The 20,512-nt window shown below is 35.1% G+C and overlaps 1 protein-coding gene across 1 annotated transcript; it reads left to right on the top strand.

Annotated features, from left to right (window-relative positions):
- The first annotated feature begins 528 nt into the window (after window positions 1-528).
- On the top strand, window positions 529-14,052 carry slc6a22.2 (solute carrier family 6 member 22, tandem duplicate 2). The gene is made up of 15 exons (XM_081379889.1): window positions 529-715; window positions 2,046-2,239; window positions 3,545-3,679; window positions 3,764-3,904; window positions 3,983-4,064; window positions 4,220-4,352; window positions 5,047-5,181; window positions 5,302-5,405; window positions 5,541-5,665; window positions 5,912-6,024; window positions 6,119-6,256; window positions 6,372-6,474; window positions 6,732-6,832; window positions 7,088-7,258; window positions 13,450-14,052. Exons 2-15 carry the CDS (start codon window positions 2,050-2,052, stop codon window positions 13,459-13,461), a joined length of 1,683 nt encoding a protein of 560 aa, XP_081236015.1. The 5' UTR covers window positions 529-715; window positions 2,046-2,049; the 3' UTR covers window positions 13,462-14,052.
- The last annotated feature ends 6,460 nt before the right edge of the window (window positions 14,053-20,512 follow it).

The raw sequence follows: 20,512 nt of genomic DNA, 5'->3' as shown, positions 1-20,512 counted from the left end.
TAACCAGCAGCTGTCCTATCTCTCCTTAAATGAAAGAAAAACTGTAAAGATTGACTTGAATGTGATCAGTTTCAGAATTGATACTCTTCCATCTCCCACCAAGATTTATAGGCCTATCCTGCAGGACTGATGGGAGAATGGCATTTGCCATGAAATGTGCAGCAATTACTGATTGCTTAATGGAGCACATACAGAACACATTTGATTCAGGTATTTCAGCATTCTTTCCTGTCTGAATGCATTTGACAAAGCAAAAGGAAAGGTGTCCAGTTACTACTAATTCAACTTGAGAGAGAACTGCTGAAAGTAGAATGCAATTCAACTTGAGAGAGAACTGCTGAAAGTAGAATGTATTTTTTTGCTATATTGTCAGACAGGCTCAAAGATGGAGAAAGATCTAGAAAAAGCCAGAGAGAGTAGGGGAAGAAAAATAAGCCAATTGGATGCCAGTTACTCCACTGATAAGACATTTCTGTTTTATCTCTAAGAAAACATACCATAAAACAGGCCAGGGGACACACACATGTTGGTATGGTTTTATTTACTTGTAAAGCAGAGAATAATAAACCTGGTCAGCAGTCCTTGTTCAGGAGCTCCTGAAGCAGGTTTGGCCACTCCTCAGTCATTCTCTTTGTGGACATTATTTTGAACTGCTAACCTAGATACAAGCACTGCATTAAGGGGACATACAAAACGGATTCGTCACAATTCACAGGTATTCTGATTACTATTTTGTTGCATTATTACATTACACTTTATTGTTGTGAAACACAGCAGAACTGCTGTAGTTTTAAAAGAAAAAGTAAAAAAAAGAAAAGAAAAAAATGCAGGCATTGTTTCAGCTGTATGTCATAAGAAAAACCATGTCCACAACAGGTAAGCACCTTATGAATTTTTATCCAATATTTTTTTTAAGCATATACGAATCAATTGTTATGCAATATGATTTAAATACACATGTGTGGGTGACCAAACCTTAGATATAAAAAGACTTTTAGCGTGGGTGTCTAAGAAAACCTGTTTTTTTGTTTTTAAGCTGTTTGTGGTGAGATGTTGAAATTATCTTGGATGCCTCTGGCTATGGCAATATGAGGGCTGTATTTATGAATGAAATAAAAAAGCTTGAGCGTACTAATTTACATTACATTACATTTTCTGCATTTGAAGTTGCAAGATAATATGCAACATTTTAATGCTGGTGAGTATATTAAAGAGGAAACACAAAACGAAACATTGCATAATTATAGGCATACAGTATGTATAGTACAATTAACACTTTACAAAAAGATTCATTAGTTAACATTAGTTAATGTATTAACTAACATGATGAGCAGTACATTTGTTACAGTATTAATCTTTTTTAATGTAAGTTAATAAAAATACAGCTGTTCATTGTTTGTTCATGTTAGTTCATAGTACATTAACTAATGTTAACAAATACAACATTTGATTTTAATAAAGTATCAGTAAATGTCGAAATTAATATTAACTAAGATAAATAAATGCTGTAGAAGTATTGTTCATTCTTAGTTCATGTTAACTAAGATGAACTAATTTTAACTAATGATCCTTATTGTATAGTGTTACCAGTAAAATTAGATTATGTATATATGTATAGTATACTAATGTGGACATACTGTATATTCCAATAGTCAATGACTGGTCTATCATTAGTTTTTGTAAGAGGTAAAAACACGTGAAAGAAACACGTGCAGCTGTTTGCAGAGCCCACTGATACTATCATTTCTAACAGATGAGGCCAGACCCTAAACACATATGGGCCCCATTCTTCATAATGCCTGAAATATGTTTCATAACAACTACTCTACATTTGCGAAAGTAATGCAGTATTAATTATGCATCTTATTAATTAAATATATATTGTGCTTAAGGCATGTAGTAAAACAATACTGATGTAGTATAATAAAAAGATGTATTTGTATTTTATAAATGTAGGCAACTGTAGACAAAAAAATAGGGTTAGAGTTGTTCATATTGTAAATGTATTTATTTTTTGTGTGTTTGTTTTTTCAACCCATCATTAGCACCATGGAGCATAGCTCAAGGCCAGAGGTGAAGTTGAACCTCATGAATGGTGCCCAAGTGCAGGCGAGACCTAAAACCCAGGAGAGAGAGCAGTGGGCCAACAAGCTGGAGTTTCTCTTAGCAGTAGCAGGGCACATCATTGGCCTGGGAAATGTGTGGAGGTTTCCTTACTTGTGCTACAAGAATGGGGGAGGTGAGTGCAATATTGATATTTAATCCTTTTTTTTTTTGGTGTTTACGTTTTTGAGTTATCATATGTAGGCTACTTAATTTAACATTAAAAAATTCTTTTAAAAAGTCTCAGATACAAAAACGAAAAAATTCTGCTGTTTCGATGTTATAGGAGGTGCTCTTCCATAGAGGTTTGTTATTATATAAATATTAATATTTTGGGGTCTAAGGGCCTAAGATCAGTGCCAAACATTCTGTGTTATTGGCATACAAATAACCACACAAACAGTGGAATGAATACATGCAAAAGTGTGTTTTGTTTTTTATTAAAACAACGTTTATGGGATGCATTTTAATTCTGCCTTATAATATGGTGTTGAGTAACTCATTAATGTACACTACTCTTCTAAAGTTTGGGGTCAAGTTTTTGTTTGTTTTTTGAGAAAGAAATGAATACTTTTATTCAGCAAGGATGCATTTAATTGACTAAAAGTGACAGTAAATACTTTTACATTGTTTATTTCTGTTTCAAATAAATGCTGTTCTTGTAAACTTTCTATTTAAAGAATGAATAATCACGGTTTCCACAAAAATATTAAGCAGCACAACTATTTTCTTCATTGAGATAAAGAAATGTTTATTGAGCTCCAAATAATCATTGATTCTGAAGGATCATGCGACACTTAAGACTGGAGTAATGATGCTGAAAATTCAGCTTTGCCATTACAGGAATAAAGTACATAAAAACATTAAAATAGAAAACAGATATTTTAAATTGTACCACAGTGTTACTGTTTTTATTTATCTTTGATCAAATAAATGCAGCCTTGGTGAGCACATCATGCTTAAAGGTGCTGTATGTACTTTTCTACTAAAATGAATCCTTTTTTTATTGCCTGTGTGTGAAGGGGTAGCAATCTCACATTAAAATGATCCACTTCGCGGGTTTTGCTATTACCTCGGAAAGCAAGTATATTCTTATTTTTATGTGAAGGTGCCGGGTCGGATTTACCGCTACAAATATGCTTATGCTTATAAAATATTTGAATTATAAAAATCATTATTGATTATTACTTGCATGATTGCTTTAGTATTGGTTAAAGTTAACTTAATATTGTATTTTTGTTAATTTGTCATATAAATTACTTAGAAATCGAACATTAATTTGTGGACCACCATTTTAGATCATTTCATTTTATTAAACCCTTTTTGTTATCTTTATAAGGGTGAGTTAAAACCGACTAAGTTCAGTACATTGTATAAGAACAGTATTGATGTGTATATTACTGTGTGCTGATAAATCTGAGTTATTCATTCTGTCATATAGGGGCGTTTTTTGTGCCATATGTGCTGTTTCTCTTCACCTGTGGGATTCCACTTTTCTTTTTGGAGACGTCACTGGGTCAGTTTACCAGTCAGGGTGGAATCACGTGCTGGAGGAAGATCTGTCCACTGTTTGAAGGTGAGCAATGATCTCATAATACAGTGACTTTTCAATATCGTTGCATTGCTGCTTTTTACTTTATTTGCATTTTTCCCCCCACAGGCCTCGGTTATGGTAGCCAAGTCGTTGTCCTCTATACTGGAGTCTATTACATCATAATTCTAGCTTGGGCTTTCCTTTACCTCTTCTCGTCCTTCAGTTCAGAGCTGCCATGGGCTAGCTGCAAAAACTACTGGAACACAGGTATCCCATACAGAACAGTGTGAATTATTATAATACTGGGTTATGTCATTTAAATAACCACTGCCTTTCTTTATTTAGAGAACTGCAAAGAGTTCAGCAAGAGCAACATTACTGAATATTCTCCAGAGAAAAGCACATCCCCTGTTATTGAGTTTTGGGAGTAAGTTGTTGGAATAGCACCCCATTAAAACCAGATTGTGTTAAGTAGAATTTAGCATTTAAGGCAACACAAGATAACAAAATGCATCCAGCTAATTAAAAGTGAATCACAATAAAGGTTGTAAAACAGAATGATCCCATATTTTATGCCTACAGGAGAAGAATTTTGGGATTGTCTGAGGGAATAGAACAGATTGGTAATGTTAGATGGGACCTGGCACTCTGTCTCCTGTTGGCCTGGATCATCTGCTACTTCTGTGTGTGGAAGGGAGTGAAGTCTACAGGCAAGGTGAGAACTTTATTTAACTTTTTAACAATATAACACAAAATGAGTTGCAAGATATATTTACCCATGAGCGGGAAAGTGGAATGTGCATAAAGTTTTGTGCCCCATGTTTTTTGTGTATCTTTAAGCAGATATACACATTTTTAAAACATTTTTAAACAATTGTGACTTTCAAATTACTTACACATCATCAAGTTTGCATCCGTTGACTAAATATAGAACTAATATGCAATAAAATTTAAATAATTTAGGATTGTAAAATGTATTAAAAAATAAACATTTATTTTATTTCAAAGGTAAACTTTCCAAATAAATAAATACCTTTAATGGATTTATATATATAAAAAAAATTATATATATATATATTGAAAAAGTTTTGTTTTAAAAGAATAAAAATGCATTTTTTATTTTCAAGGTAAACTAAAAATAAATGCATAAATAAATACATGTAATGAATTTATAAAAAACAAACCAACAAATAAATGTTTTTAATTACATTTTTTATTTTAAAGTTAAATAAAAAAAATGAATGGATTTAGTTTTAAAAAAAAGTCTTCATCTTCTTAATTCTACATCGAATTATGTTTTTTTTATTCGAGGTATATAGTTATCAGTATGTGTGCACTATGGGAATCAAACTCATGATCATGGTGTTGCAAGCACCACGCTGAAACAGTCTCTCTCCTCCTGTTTTCAGGTGGTATACTTCACTGCCACTTTTCCCTATTTAATGTTGGTAGTGCTGCTGGTCCGTGGACTTACTCTTCCTGGAGCGAAGAATGGCATCATATACTACCTCTACCCTGATCCAACACGTCTCACAGACCCGCAGGCACTGAGCTGCTCTCTTTTGCCCTTTTTTGCTGAAAATATAGGACATTTGTAATGTTGAAACCCAAAGTTGATGTGAATTTTGAATTATTGGATTTTAAAATAATAATTGATGTTTTAGGTGTGGATGGATGCAGGCAGTCAGATATTTTACTCATATGGAGTTTGTACAGGAGTACTGACTGCTTTGGGAAGCTACAACAAATATGACAACAACTGCTACAGGTACCTACTTTAGATGATCTAATGCGACACTCTCCACATCAAGTACATCTATATTGTGACATGAGTCTGTTTTCTTTGCCTTTCATTCCAAATTTCACTTGCAACGCATGTTGTCTTTTGCTATTTGTCTTTCAGAGACTGTGTATACTTATGTCTGCTCAACAGCTTAACTAGCTTTGTGGCTGGTTTTGCTATATTTTCGGTCCTGGGCTTCATGGCAGATGAACAGGGAATGGATATTTCAATGGTGGCAGAGTCAGGTAAAAGTCATATTTAAGGCTTGAGTTCTCATAAACCAGGTGAAGATTATTACAGCATAAAAATAAGCATACAGCATTATTGCTTTTGGTCTTGGTGATACAATTGTTCTACTGAAACACAATTAGATTGTTTTTTTTTTTTTGCATTATTAAACACTCCACTCACATTATGTGCAATTGGGTTGTGTGTGTCAAGAGTTTTCAAAGAGGGGAAAGGATTTGTTTGATAACTTTTGTTTGTGGCAGGTCCTGGATTGGCGTTCATTGCTTATCCCCGTGCTGTGGCTATGATGCCCCTGCCTCAGTTATGGGCAATCTTCTTCTTTATCATGATCATATTCTTGGGACTGGATAGTGAGGTAAATACAGGCAGCTATACAGACTAATCTTTCTCTATTTAATTCATTACCTCATAGAACAGATACCCTAAAGCTTTTTCTATTAATGTATCAGTTTGTGTATCATGAAGCCCTGGTAACGGCTATCTCGGATATGTATCCTTCCTTCTTCCAAATTGGACATCGGCGTAAATTTCTTCTCCTCTTCATATGTGCTGCCAGCTTCCTTTTTGGTCTGCTAATGGTAACAGAGGTGAGAGTCACACATAAGAATACAAAGATGATTGGTTTAAAGCAACCACAAAAACAAAACCCACACCTGCAGTACCTGTAATTTATGTCTGCAATTTGATCTGTTTTACTCTTAGGGTGGCCTGTATGTCTTCCAGCTTTTTGACTATTACGCATGTAGTGGAATGACTCTTCTTACTTTTGCCATCCTTCAGTCCATCTGTGTTGGATGGGTATACGGTAATTCATTTGTTTGACTTTGCAAAGTTTGCTGTTTAAATGCTGGAACCATGGTGCATGTTTGCATTTGCAACTCTGGCGACCTCTGTTGAAATATTTAGAGAACAACTTCATAGATGTGTAATTAATCCAAGTCAAAAGTATATTAAATTATTAGCCAATTAAAAGCAAACTAACAAAATAAAGAAAATGTGATAAAATGATTTACAGTGTTTCTGAGTTTAATTTTTTTTTTTTTTTTTTTTTTTTCATTTTAGGTGCAGACCGTCTCTATGATGGCATTGAGGATATGATTGGATATCGGCCTTGGCCCTTCATGAAGTGCTGCTGGAAATATCTAACACCAGCTGTTTGCACAGTGAGTATCATTTAAATTCCTTAATCTTTTTTAAAGGCTTTTTTTACATATTGTATCCACAAACTGCTCTCAGGGCAGTACGTGAAGGTTTGTAGCCACCTGTCACCTGTGTCTGTCTTTAAACTGATAGCACTTCAAAACACAAGAAAGACCTTCTCCTATTCTGAGACTTTGTGCATTTACTCAATGTGACAAAGCATATCAGACTGACTGATGGGTTCCCACTGCTTAGCATTCACTTTCTTTTCTTTTTAGGGAACGTTTATCTTCTCATTGGTTAAATACACCCCTCTGAAGTTCAACAATGTGTATGAATACCCCTGGTGGGGCTATGCAATTGGTGGCTTCTTCACCCTTTCCTCCACCCTACTTGTTCCACTGTGGATGATTTATTTGGTAGGCACCACTCCAGGGTCTATGCGACAGGTAAAGACAGTTCTAGCATCAATTGCATTATTTCACTGAGGTTGGCAGTCATTAAATTATTATTATTATTATATATAGGCCTACTGTAGCCTATATATCTTAATTTTTATAATATATTATCAAAATAATTAACACTGTGCATAATGTTTTTATTTTATTAATTTCTTTTACATTTTTCAAATCAGAGAGTAAGAGTCTTGTGTACTGCTGCTGAAGACCTGCCAGATCCTAAACGTCCAAAACAGAAGCTAAACACAGTTACTTTTGAGACCTTCACAGACCTATTGACTTTACGAACTGTTCACACACCCAACTCATTACCTCTTAGAGACGTTGTCTGACTATTTCTGCCTGGTTTTTGGCCTCTGACAAACATTTATGACCCATGTCATTTAAAGCAACACCAAAGCACTTTTACTCTTCGGTCCCCTTACAGGTTAGAAGCGGAATTGTCCATTACATTTTACTGTTGTAGCCTAAATCATTTAGCCTACCGCAATCTCACGCACGCTATTTGTTTATCCAGCTCCGGATTTGGAAGTAACGATGTCCACAGACAATGTTGCATGATTTTATGCATGATTTTATTTGCCCGATCTGGCAAACTTGGATAGTGCGGTTATAGCCGTCGCAAAGCGAATGCAGAAGTACCGTTAACCCTGTTACGAGTAGATGAACCACTGAAACGATTTTGGAAACATTATTTTAAGGTAGGCCTACAAAAGAATCTTTGGTGTTGCTTTAAGTGGCACTGTAATGAACATCATATGATGGTTAAGTAGCCTATAGTAGCCTAATGTTTATCAAAGCATTTCATTTTTTCTTTCAATTTATCATACAGTTAAATCAAAGAGTTCGTATGGAGAATAAATTATTATATATGTGAATTCTGACAGGACAAGGACAAGACTTGTTCTTGGTCTGCATAACAAAACTAGCCCAATGGCCAATCAAAAATAGCCAAAGAGTTGCCCTATGACCATATCCCAAACATCAAAACTCAAAATATGCCGCTCCCAGACCTAAAATACATATTTTACAGTCACTATTATGCAAATTGAAAACCACTAACGTTACATCGTAGTGATGATCATAAACACACACACAGCTCAAAAGCTCCCTACCAGTGTCCCTCCTTCACGAAACGTAACATCTAGTACAGTAGCCTATTATCATTGGTAGCATATACAATATTGCAATACAAGCATTTCAGTCAAATATAATTTATAAAATATGTAAAACCTTTAAAAGTTTAAAAACTAGCCCAATTCCGCGGATTGGCAACCATGCGCTTTTTTCAGCTTCCCCTTTAAGAGTGGAGTGTGTTTGTCTGACATGTAAAACAAAAATGTTGGCAATAAAATGTGAAAATTACAGATTAGAGTTATTAGTATAAAATTGTACAAAATTGTATTTTTTTGTGAGTTTTTCAATTATATAATTTTTACTTTTATGTGATTATTTCTTCTGTTATGGTTTGGATGGACAAAATATTCTGATACACTTTCCAAGAAAAATATGCAAGATCGCCATCTGCTGGCCAACTAATGATTATTATTATTATTATTATTATTATTATTATTATTATTATTATTATTATTATTTTTATTTTTTTTAATGGACTGTAAAGAATTTCCCTGCACCATAATAAATATGCAGTTAACACTGACATTTTGAGCACTTGATGTTAAAATTAAGAAATATAAAGAATTAAGAAAACTTGTCCATGTACAGTATAAATGAATGCGCCACCTGCTGGACATATATATTTCTGTCTTCATGCAAGTGCATTACTATATCCCCTTGCTATGCAGGGCTTTGATGGATAGCTCCATCTACTGGACAATAGTTGACCCAGGTCTGTAACCAACATAGACACCAATATTCAAAGTAGTGGTTGAACAATTTGAGTTTTAAAGGATTGATTGTTACATTTGGTCCCTGCAAATACAAGGGACAGGTACACTGCATTACTTAATATATTGTATGTAGGTCTACATTTTTATATTTGCAATCAATATTAGACAAGATGTGGGCATAAACCCATTATTTGTTGCTAATTCTCTTGTCAAGTTAAAGTTCTTTTTTTTTCAAGGAATAGTCTAAGGCAATATGAAATAGAATTGTTATATTTGCAGTTGTGCACTTCCATTCAAAGGTTTGATGTTTGTAAGATTTTCTGTTTTGTTTTGTTTGTTTGTTTTTTAAAGTTTTGTTTTGTTTTTCTTTTAAAAAATTGTTTGTTTTTTAAAGAAATGAATACTTTTATTCAGCAAGTATGCAATAAATCAAACATTCAAACAAATTCAGTTCTTTCTGTTTATCAAAGAATCATATTTTTTTTTAATCATGGTTTCCACAAACATATTAAGCAGCACATTTTTACTGTCTTTTTTTTTTACCAAATAAATGCAGCCTTGGTAAGCATAAGAGTTCAAATCGTTTAAAAAAAATCTTGCCGACCCTAAACTTTTGAACAGTGTATGCACAACAGTTAAAGACTTTACTGCCCTGTTATTGGACCCAAGTGTAGGGCAATAGGAAGGCAATATTTCAGAGCGAGAAAACAATTCTCCTAAATTACAATTGCAACAGGGGGCTGAAAGTCCTTTTGTTCTGATACACGGGCTATATATAGGGGGTAATTGTGACCACAGCCCCATAATGAGATCAGGGAAAGCTCGCCCATGCTTCTAAGTGAAGGTGACTAAACAGCGTGATCAGATGGCCCCAAATCAATCTGAGATTAAAGTACTTTTCCTAAATCTGCACACAAATTTCTTTCAGCTTCCATCTGATAAGACAACTGATATAAGATATTTTTAAAAAGAAAATAAAAAATATTTATTAATAGTTACACTGTACAAAATTATTTTCATGATTTATCACAACTTTTTATCTTTTGTCAAATCAACTGAGATAATTAATGTGGTTCAGATAACATAATATTTTAATATAACTCATTCATTACGTTAACTCAAATGTTTAATTTTAATTAACTAAATTTTAAGGCAACCAAAACCATGCAGGTAACTTACTTTTTTTAAGTTAAGCCAACAGTAATTTTTTAACATTGTGGTTTTGTGCAAAATATAGATGCACAAAGTGACCCTAAAAAAGTATTTAGACACTGAAGACATAGTTTATATAGTTTAAATAAAATATATAGTAGACAACAAAACATCAATCCAAGTGTCTTCAACATTTTGAACAGTATAATGTTTTATCATTTCAAACCTAACAAACTTTTGCTATCTTTCTTTTTAATAAATGCCACCTACTTTGATATTTTATCAAATGTAATGACATTCATATTGATCCATGTGCATGTGATTTAAATATCCAAATGCTTTTTGAGACCACTGTAAATAATATATAGGAAGGTTTGCACACCGATGTGTTGATATTTCAAAATACATTTTAACAAAGTTTCTTTGCCACACTGTTAAAGCAACAGTTCACCCAAAAATGACCTCACCTCATGTTGTTCCAAACCTGTATGACTTTCTTTCTTCTCTTTTCTTTCTACACATAATATGTGTATATGTGTCAGTTTCAACAGTTTCATCATCAAACTGGCACATGATGTAAGGTCTGCACATTGAACTGGGCCATTAGGGTAATTGCATATAGACTCTTGCCATGTAGATGCTGACCTGGTTTGAGTCTAGTGGCCAGGAAAACTTCCTGTTCATGACGGTGGCTTCCATCCACAGTCTCTTTTCAAGCCAGTGCCGGATCTGTGATAAGCCCTTTTGCGCTAAGATGCCAAACACACTGTTTAGACGCTAATACCTATTAAGTGACGTGTGACTTTTTACATTCTCTTCACACCTAACCTCCCACTCTCTTCACGTCTACCTATCCTTTTCTTGCAATTCTGCTAAGCTCATTCAAAATCTAATTTACACCAAGGTGAAGCTTTCAATGTACACCACCGTTCAATAGTTTGGAGTCAGTTAAAAAAAAAAGAATGAATATGTTTATTCAGCAAGTTCTCATTAATCAAAAGCGAAAGTAAAGACATTTACATTGTTACAAAAAAAAATCTATTTCAAATAAAAATTTAGCAGCACAACTGAATAAGAAATCTTACTTGAGATCCAAATCAGCGATCATGTGACACTGAAGGCTGGAGTGATGATGCTGAAAATTCAGTTGACATCACAGGAATAAATTCATTTGAAAATATATTGATATAGAAAACAGTTATTTTAAACATTTTAACGAAAGTGTTTGTACTCCATTTTTGATCAAATAAATGCAGCCATGATGAACATAAAACATTAAAACATCTTTTAATAATAATACAAAAATCCTAAATGGATGAAAATGAGTTTGCCTTTTTTATATGTAGATCCCAATATTCAACAGAGCAATTCGAAAAAATATATAGCTGTCAGTACATTTTTATCTATGGTAAATGATATCTGAGATTATAACTGATTTTGTGTGTGTGTGTGTGTGTGTGTGTGTGTGTGTGTGTGTGTGTATACAGTTTTCTCTCAGAATTGCCAGTATAAATTTCACAATTAATCAAAGTGAAATGGAAAGAAATGTTGATCTGAAGACCGAAATAGTATTCTTGTGCTCCAATAATCTTTGTTTTATTTCAAAAACATTTTTTTTTACAGTGGCTTTCAGATTTTGGCAAGTAAGTTTGCAGCTTGTCCTCAAGAATCACCTTTAATTGCTTAATAAGCTCCCAACTCCCTATGATCTGATAAGTTTTTATTTTGATTTTTATATATATTTGGAAAATAATCACTGGCAAGCCAGTGAGGAGGGACCATAAAATGAACATCTAGTTCAACGGTCCTGGGTCATTTATATTTTAGAAACATGCTTTTGGTCATGTCAAATAATTCCTATTGTTGTTTGCTCTTTCATTTTAATATCAAAATACATGAATTTTATAATAATATATCAAAAAGATTCTTTCTTCAAGTGAAGGATTGTGGATGGTGTGTGTGTGTGTGTGTGTTCTAGAGGACATTGCTTCAGTCAAGGGGAACAGATGCCATGTTCATGCTTTGGTTTGGCTCTGGTCCTTCAACATGGCTTTGCTATTGCGTAGAAGGTGTGAATCCAATCAGGCAGGATTGAAGCATTAAGAGAGGATGCAAACAGCCATGGTGTTAACAGCTTGTCAAGGCCTTTTAGTGCCTATAATGGGATAATCACAAGCTACTTGTGGCTGGAAATCCTCCTTGAAGGTGTTGACACACTTCATAGATGCTAATCTGACAGATGGGACAGGCTCCTTCCTGTTTGTTCACACTCAATGCCCTGCTTAAGCTTGAAACTCATTTTGTTTAGCTGTGACCTTTAAAAAGTCATTTTAAAAGTCATATACTCCATTTTTTTTTTGATAAATGGGAATGCAGTCAAGATTGTGCGGGATTCTCGATTTGTAGAAAATGAATAAATATGCAGGTTCTAACATTTTGCTATAAGTTAAGTGTAAAACATGGAGGTTTACTATTTACACAAGTTGAAATTTCATAACTTCATAACCTCATACTCAAGTTGAAATTTGTCATGATTTAGCTATTCAAAGTGGCACTTTACATGGGGATTGTGCAAACTCATGTCTCATTTAAGAACATTCAATGCATATTTGAAATGTTAAAAACGTGTAATATTTTGATTATACAAGATTAAAAGTGTGTCTCACTTGACTGTTTTTGTTCGCTTCTGTTTCACAATAGCAGTTACAAATGCATTTCTGAAGATACAAGCATGAGCTTGGGTGTGTTTATTGGATTCTATATCAAGCTTGCAAGCACAAAACCTGGTAATTTGCAAGAGTTATCAAAACAAATCATACAATAGCGAAAGTTTTAGTTTTCATTTTTACATTATTTTAAAATTCTTCGGGCCAACATTTATCAGCATGACAGCCATTTTTACTAAGTGTTTAAATCAGTAATTGACTTTACTAATTAGGAAGTCAATTTAGCCAGGTAAAATGATGGATGTTTTGGCACTTAGAGAAGAGCCTTTGTAATTCAATCACTGTAATGACATCACTCCTCCATTTACATGTTCTTTTATTTAAATTCTCCTACAAACCTCACTGACTCGCACACACAGTCAGTTTAACAGAGGCACTCTTGTGGCTTTTGTGTAAATTTACTCATCAACAATATTTCAGTTGGTAATAGCTTTTTTTTTTTGGATGCCCTCAGGTAAACCGATGAAGAAGAGTATGATGCTTATCATACATTAAAAAGAGTGTTGCATTTTATGTGAATCAAGAGCATCAGAAAAGGTAGATATTCACAATAACCTCTCTCTGTCTGTTTGTCTGTCTGTTTGTCTATCTATATACACACACAATATCAAATATTGTAAATGCAGAATAAACACCTGCACCAAAAATGTAAAACATACGAGTGCGTTAAGGTTAATAATTAATTATTAATTGTTTCAATTGCTATTTCAAACAACTACTATAACAAAATGCTAAAGATTTTTTCTTTGGAGCTTTCAATATGTAAAAGTACACATTTAGTCACCTATACTGGGTAATGGTCATCTGATCCTTTTAGAGGTGAACCTCATTTGATGTGGTAAGATAAGTATGATAAATAAGATAACAGAGTTAAAAGCCCCTTTGGTGTGGAGTACGTGGCCCAGCACTTGTTTGTTAAAGACACTGTCGTTTAAAGCAGAACAGAAAAACAGATGGCAAGTACAATTAAGTAAGTTGTTGATGTCTTATTTGGCCAAAACAATGAACATTTTATCAATTAGCATCAAATCAATTAAATTATCCTTTAGTAAACTGATGAAGATGATGCTATTCATTGTGTTTAATGTACAATCAGATATCATATGCTTAGAAATTATAAGACTTTTCAGGTTCTGGCCATCTGTCCAGGGTGTTTCCTCCTCCTTCAGCCTGAGATGATGGGAAAGGCCTTAGCATCCCTGTGATCCTATAAGGACAAGTGGTTGAAGGGATAGATGGATGGATGGATGGATGAATGAATGAATGGATGAATCTGTTTAAGTGATTATCAAACTACAATTCAGCATCATTTACACTACTAATTATCAAAAATGTAGGATAAAGGAGTACATTTTAGTGAAGGTATTGGGAATACAATAAGGCACACAACATTTGAGGAGCAAATGTAATTTGTAATGGCATTAGGCCTTTGTAAAGGACTGTAACAGGTTGAATTGGATTATAGTTAAACACATCTCAAGAATTTGGTCAGGGAATGGGCCAAAAGAATATGAAGGTGTTGCCAACATGGACAAGGCTGCTACTGACTAAAATTTGTCAGTCAAATCAATGAACACAAATTACTGAACCTATACACATATCTGCATCAAATAAGACTTTTTATTATATGTTTGGGTCAATATTAATCTCTTCCTTTAGACATTGGAGAGACATGTAATATTCAGATTTTTTTTTAAACTTTAGCCACACAAAGTGAATTTATGGTTTAATAAACTAGTTGTTTAGATATACAGTTGATTTCTATGACGCCAGCAAATAATATCTAGAAGGGCAATCCAATTAGTGCTTTTTGGCAGAAATATGCATTAAATAAGCATTGATTCGGATAAGGAGGCTTAGGCTAAAACAATAAACTCTTGACTTACATTGAGCACTAACTGGAGAATAACATCAAGCCCTTTGCTCTTTTACCCAGAAGACACTACGTACCATGTAATTTCTCAAACAACAGGTGATTGGCTAAAAAAGAGTGAGGAAAGGGTGGGTGAGAAAATTCACTGGAATTGGATAATTAGATCTATTAACTGGAGAAGAATTGTTCTTCAGCCAGACGTCATCAATTAAGTATATTAGCTCAGTCACCATTAAGTCTAATTTTATTGCCAACACACAGAATATAATAAATCAATTCATCTGCAGTCAATAAATAGCACATAATCTTCACCAATATCTGTATAAGAATGAAATGTCTTTTACAATAAGACATTCATATTAATATTAAAAGTCTTTGGTCGCACATTTCCCACTGACCTTACCTAATAGGTAATCTTGATTTGTAAAGAGCATCTTTCAAATCATGCTCCCCGAAAAAGAGTATTCCGTTTTCTTTGAACCAAACACTTATACAGTGTGTATATGCATGTATGTACAAGTTCTCACAAACTCACAAACCCTCAGCTGCACCTCAGTACATCCTTTCTATTTATCTGGGAATGATTAAGGCACCTTGTGGCTGATTTTTGGCAAAGATTTGAGAAAGGAAGGTAAGTGTGTTAAAACAATTCACTCTCAACAAAGTTCACCTAAAGTAGATAATTAGATCTAAGCTATTATTCTTGCCACAGACTGTTCTTTGGCCAGAAGTATCAAGGTAAGGGAATTAGCACCAGTACACTGAAATGGCCTTATATGTTTTAAATCTGCACAGTTTTCATGTCTTTGTTGTCTTTTGATGGAACATATTTGGCGGCATGCAAATCAAAAAGTACAAAGAAAAAAAAGGGCTTATGCCAGGACAAACCCCATTCTTAATTATTATATTAGTTTGTTTTGATGCAGGAAAACTATTGTTAAAACAGCATGAATTAACTTAATATATAACTGAAAATATTTTAGAGTGATATTTGAACTTGGCATTGTGTTTCTAGGTGTTACTGTAGCTCAGACAGTAGAGATTGGCATCATGGGTTTCAGAACGCATGAACTCATAAAACTGATTGCAGGCGCAATTTATACTAATGGTTTGATCCGCAGGGAACACATATAAAGATTATTGCACTGGTTGAATGTAAGCATCTGCGAATCCAAAAAAGTGAATAAATGTAATAGTTAATTGGACTTAAACTGGAAGTACAAACACATAGCATGCTTTTCTTCAGGAATAACTTTGCTAAAAGCTGTAGACTTACATTTCATGATAAAACATTCTCAGTCAAAACTAATCAAGTTTTTACATTGATATACTGAAAAACATTATAAACGCAACACTTTTTGTTTTTGCCCCCATTTTCCATGAGCTGAACTCAAAGATCTAAGCCTTTTTCTATGTACATAAAAGGCCCATTTCTCTCAAATATTGTTCACAAATCTGTCTAAATCTGTGTTAGTGAGCACTTCTCCTTTGCCGAGATAATCCATCCACCTCAAAGGTGTGGCATATCAAGATGCTGATTAGAAGATCGTCTGAGGGCCAGCCACCCGGACAGCTGCTGCAACAATCGGTTTGCATAACCAAAGAATTTCTGCACAAACTGTCAGAAACCATCTCAGGGAAGCTCATTTGCATGCTCGTCGTCCTCATTGTGGTCTCGACCTGACTGCAGTTCGTCGTCGTAACTGACATGAGTGGGAAAATGCTCACATTCGATGGCGTCTGGCACTTTGGAGAGGAGTTCTCTTCATGGATGAATCCCAGTTTTCACTGTATAGGGCAGGTGGCAGACAGCATGTATGGTGTCGTCTTGGTGAGCGGTTTGCTGATGTCAACGTTGTGGATCGAGTGGCCCATGGTGGCAGAGGGGTATGGTATGGGCAGGCGTATGTTATGGACAACAAACACAGGTGCATTTTATTGATGGCATTTTGAATGCACAGAGATACCATGACGAGATCCTGAGGCCCATTGTTGTGCCATTCATCCACGACCATCACCTCATGTTGCAGCATGATAATGCACGGCCCCATGTTGCAAGGATCTCTACATAATTCTTGGATACTGAAAACATTGCAGTTCTTGCATGGCCAGCATACTCACCAGACATGTCACCCATTGAGCATGTTTGGGATGCTCTGGATCGGTGTATACGACGTGTTCCAGGTCCTGCCTATATCCAGTAACTTCGCACAGCCATTGAAGAGGAGTGGACCAACATTCCACAGGCCACAATCAACAACCTGATCAACTATGCGAAGAAGATGTGTTGCACTGCGTGAGGCAAATGGTGGTCACACCAGATACTGACTGGTTTCCGGACCCCCCCAATACAGTAAAACTGCACATTTCAGAGTGGCCTTTTATTGTGGCCAGCATAAGGCACACCTGTGCAATAATCATGCTGTCTAATCAGCATCTTGATATGCGACACCTGTGAGGTGGATGGATTATCTCGGCAAAGGAGAAGTGCTCACTAACACAGATTTAGAACATTTTGTGTACATAGAAAAAGTCTTAGATCTTTGAGTTCAGCTAATGAAAAATGGGGGCAAAAACAAAAGTGTTGCGTTTAAAATTTTGTTCAATGTATATTTGGGAATATATGGGAAGCTTTTATTTAAAACAGCATACATTACATTTCCCTGGGAATCAAACCTATGACCTTGGTGTTGATTTGCTCTACTTTTGAGCTATGTTAACACTATTTTCCCCCACTAATATTAAGATCTGAGTTCTTATTTGAAGAAATCTTAAGTGTATTTTGTGTATTTTATCTTTATCCATTGAATATTTATTTGTAAATAGTTTTAAGTATAAACCTCACTAAAATGTTTAATTTTATTTCTTATTTTCTAATGTCCATTGTTTGCAGTCTGAGATAGAAGTCAATAGAAAAACAGCTTATTTGTCTTCGACGTATAGTTTCTCATTATGACTTTGGTGAGACTGTTAACTTGGCCTCATCTGGTAGCTTTCACTTTCACTGGTAGTTTTGGCTGGTCACGGGCTTTATAAATTAGATTGGATTAGATCATTAGAAAGGCAAGTGTGAAATCCTAGTGACACTAATTTTACAGGTTAATTTAAACAGGGGTTAGGGGATTAAGTAAATCAAGGATACATGTTACATGTGTAATACTTCAATGGCAATATGTACTTCAATGGCAATATGAGACTTATAAAACAAGTCTCAATGTAGTCTACATTCATAGGAACCTATGTGATGCCAGCTACAAAACATCAACTAGAGTTCAAGTTGGTAGGTACACTGCCAGTGTTATAGCACCTGGCAGGTCATTTGCCAAGTCTGGAGTATCCTGATTAAGAGTTTACCACGTGGTGTTGTATATATAAAAAAAAGATACCTGTAAATTTCAACAAGGGTATCAGCTATACGTTAAGTGAAGAAACTCCTCGTTTACTATATGTCTGAGAAAAACTATATTGCCAAGTGCAAAAGCAAAGGTTTAAGCATGGAAATCTTTTGATGAGGTATAAAGTAATCTGAATATTTTAATATTCAAATGTTTATGCTTACACAGCACTAATGGTTGGATAGGATTTGTAAAACTTGGACACTACAATCAACAATTTTCAATGGGAGCCTATGAGATTTTTGGAAATGTTGCTAGTCAGCAATCCGATTGGTTAGAACACACAACAGACTAAATGTTTGTGCTGTTTGGTAGAGGCCTTAAAGTTGGCATAAAACCAAAGTTGTGATAGAATTTTCTTCCCTATTGTTATGTAAAGTGAAACGGCTTCTCGTGGAAAAAACTTAGGGTGGGACTTGATTTTATCCATTGGTAATTGGCTGGATGGTTGTGGTTTGCTATGGCTGTGACCTCATGTGAGTGACAGTTTGTCCTGCCCTTGCGCCAGTAAATACATCATCAGAGAACAGATTTCGCTGCACGTGGGAGGGAAAGTTGTTTTTATTAAAGATTAAGAGGGCACATGAATTTAAAAAAATTATGTGTATGGATAAATCATTTACTGCCATGAAGGACTGTAGACATTGATGTACATGGCTTAACTCTATCTACTGCCAACAGAGTCTTAACCAGGACACTTAAACTTATTACCACCTGGCTTGAAACCAGTGTTGGGGAACTACCTAATAAACGTAGCATGGTCAAGCTACAACAAGCTACAAGTTTGCAAAAAGAAGCAAACTATAGTAAAGTAGGGTATTGTAAAGATTAAGTAAACTAGTAATCAGATCTAAATACTATAAGCATTTTTTGAATGAATGGACATGAGAGTAAATACAAATAAAAACTAGAATACAACTGAACCAAAAACAAAATGATGAAAAGCAGGTTTTTATTAAAGGGGGGGTGAAATGCTATTTCATGCATACTGAGTTTTTTACACTGGTAAAGAGTTGGGTTCCCATGCTAAACATGGACAAAGTTTCAAAAACTAAGTTGTACGTTTGAAGGAATATTTTTGTTCCAAAAATACTCCTTCCGGTTTGTCACAAGTTTCGGAAAGTTTTTTTCGAGTATGGCTATGTCTTACGTAAGATAGAGCGGAATTTCCTTATATGGGTCCTAAGGGCACTTCTCCGGTAAGATCGCGGGCGCGCGCGCACTCGTAGAACAGAGCAAGAGAGTGAAAGCAGTTCGCCATCAAAGCGCCCTGCCCGGCTTTTGGGAAGTCAATGTCACCAAAGAAGTGTGTTTTTGGTTGCCAGGGCAAGACAACCCTGCACAGATTCCCAAAGAACCCAGCGTTAAGGAACCCTTGGATGGAGTTTGTTTTCCTGAGCATGAACGGAGTTGTGTAAGACTGTGGTTCCCTGCATTTCGACGATGCTTCGCCCACACGGCCCACCCCCAGCCGCTCGTTTTTTTCCGGAAAGACTCGGTACAGCCAATCTTTCAATTAAAAATATAATAAAACAAAAGACTTTTTGGTGATATGAAGGATGCAATATTACTCTATAGGTACTCAAGATTAACAGGAGATTGAGTGAAAATGAGCATTTCACCCCCCCCCCCTTTAAATATTTGGTTATAAAAAGATACAAAATGTAGAACAGGGCATGGCCAATGACTCAAACCAACAAATTGTTTCTTTATGAACCGGTTCGTTCTAAAAAAACAGGTACATTAACTAAAATGAACCAGGCTTTCCATCGTGAGAGAGGGGGTGCTCTAGGTGGTTTGTCACAAATTAATTTCTTTGCTCACTCAGTTGTAGAGCAATGCACAATACAGCATGACATGAAACTGTATCGGTTTGATATGCTACGGCACTACCTGTTGGAAAAAGTAGCATGTTACTGGAAAAGCTACACTATTACAGTGAGAAAAAAAACTGTGGTACGGTAACTCTACTGAAAAATGCTGGCAAGTTACTAGTAGCATCGCTACTTTTACTTTTTGCTGTCCATCCATGGAAAACCTGATACCTGTCTCTTCACTTACCCTGATGACCCCTTTCACCTTCAGAAAAATGCTATATTTAAAAATAATGTTGTGCTTTAAATCCCATTTTTACTTTTAGATGACTGGGCTGACCACAAAACTGAATCCAAAAATGGCTTGCTTATAGTTGACTGAAACCAGGCAAGATGAATAAATGCCCTCATGGTTTGAAACATATTTGAGGGTTT

The sequence above is a fragment of the Scardinius erythrophthalmus genome (assembly GCF_964197995.2).
Source record: "Scardinius erythrophthalmus genome assembly, chromosome: 12".
Taxonomy (NCBI): Eukaryota; Metazoa; Chordata; class Actinopteri; order Cypriniformes; family Leuciscidae; genus Scardinius; species Scardinius erythrophthalmus.
Note: the sequence above shows the minus strand (reverse complement) of the source record. Positions and strands in the feature narration are given on the sequence as shown.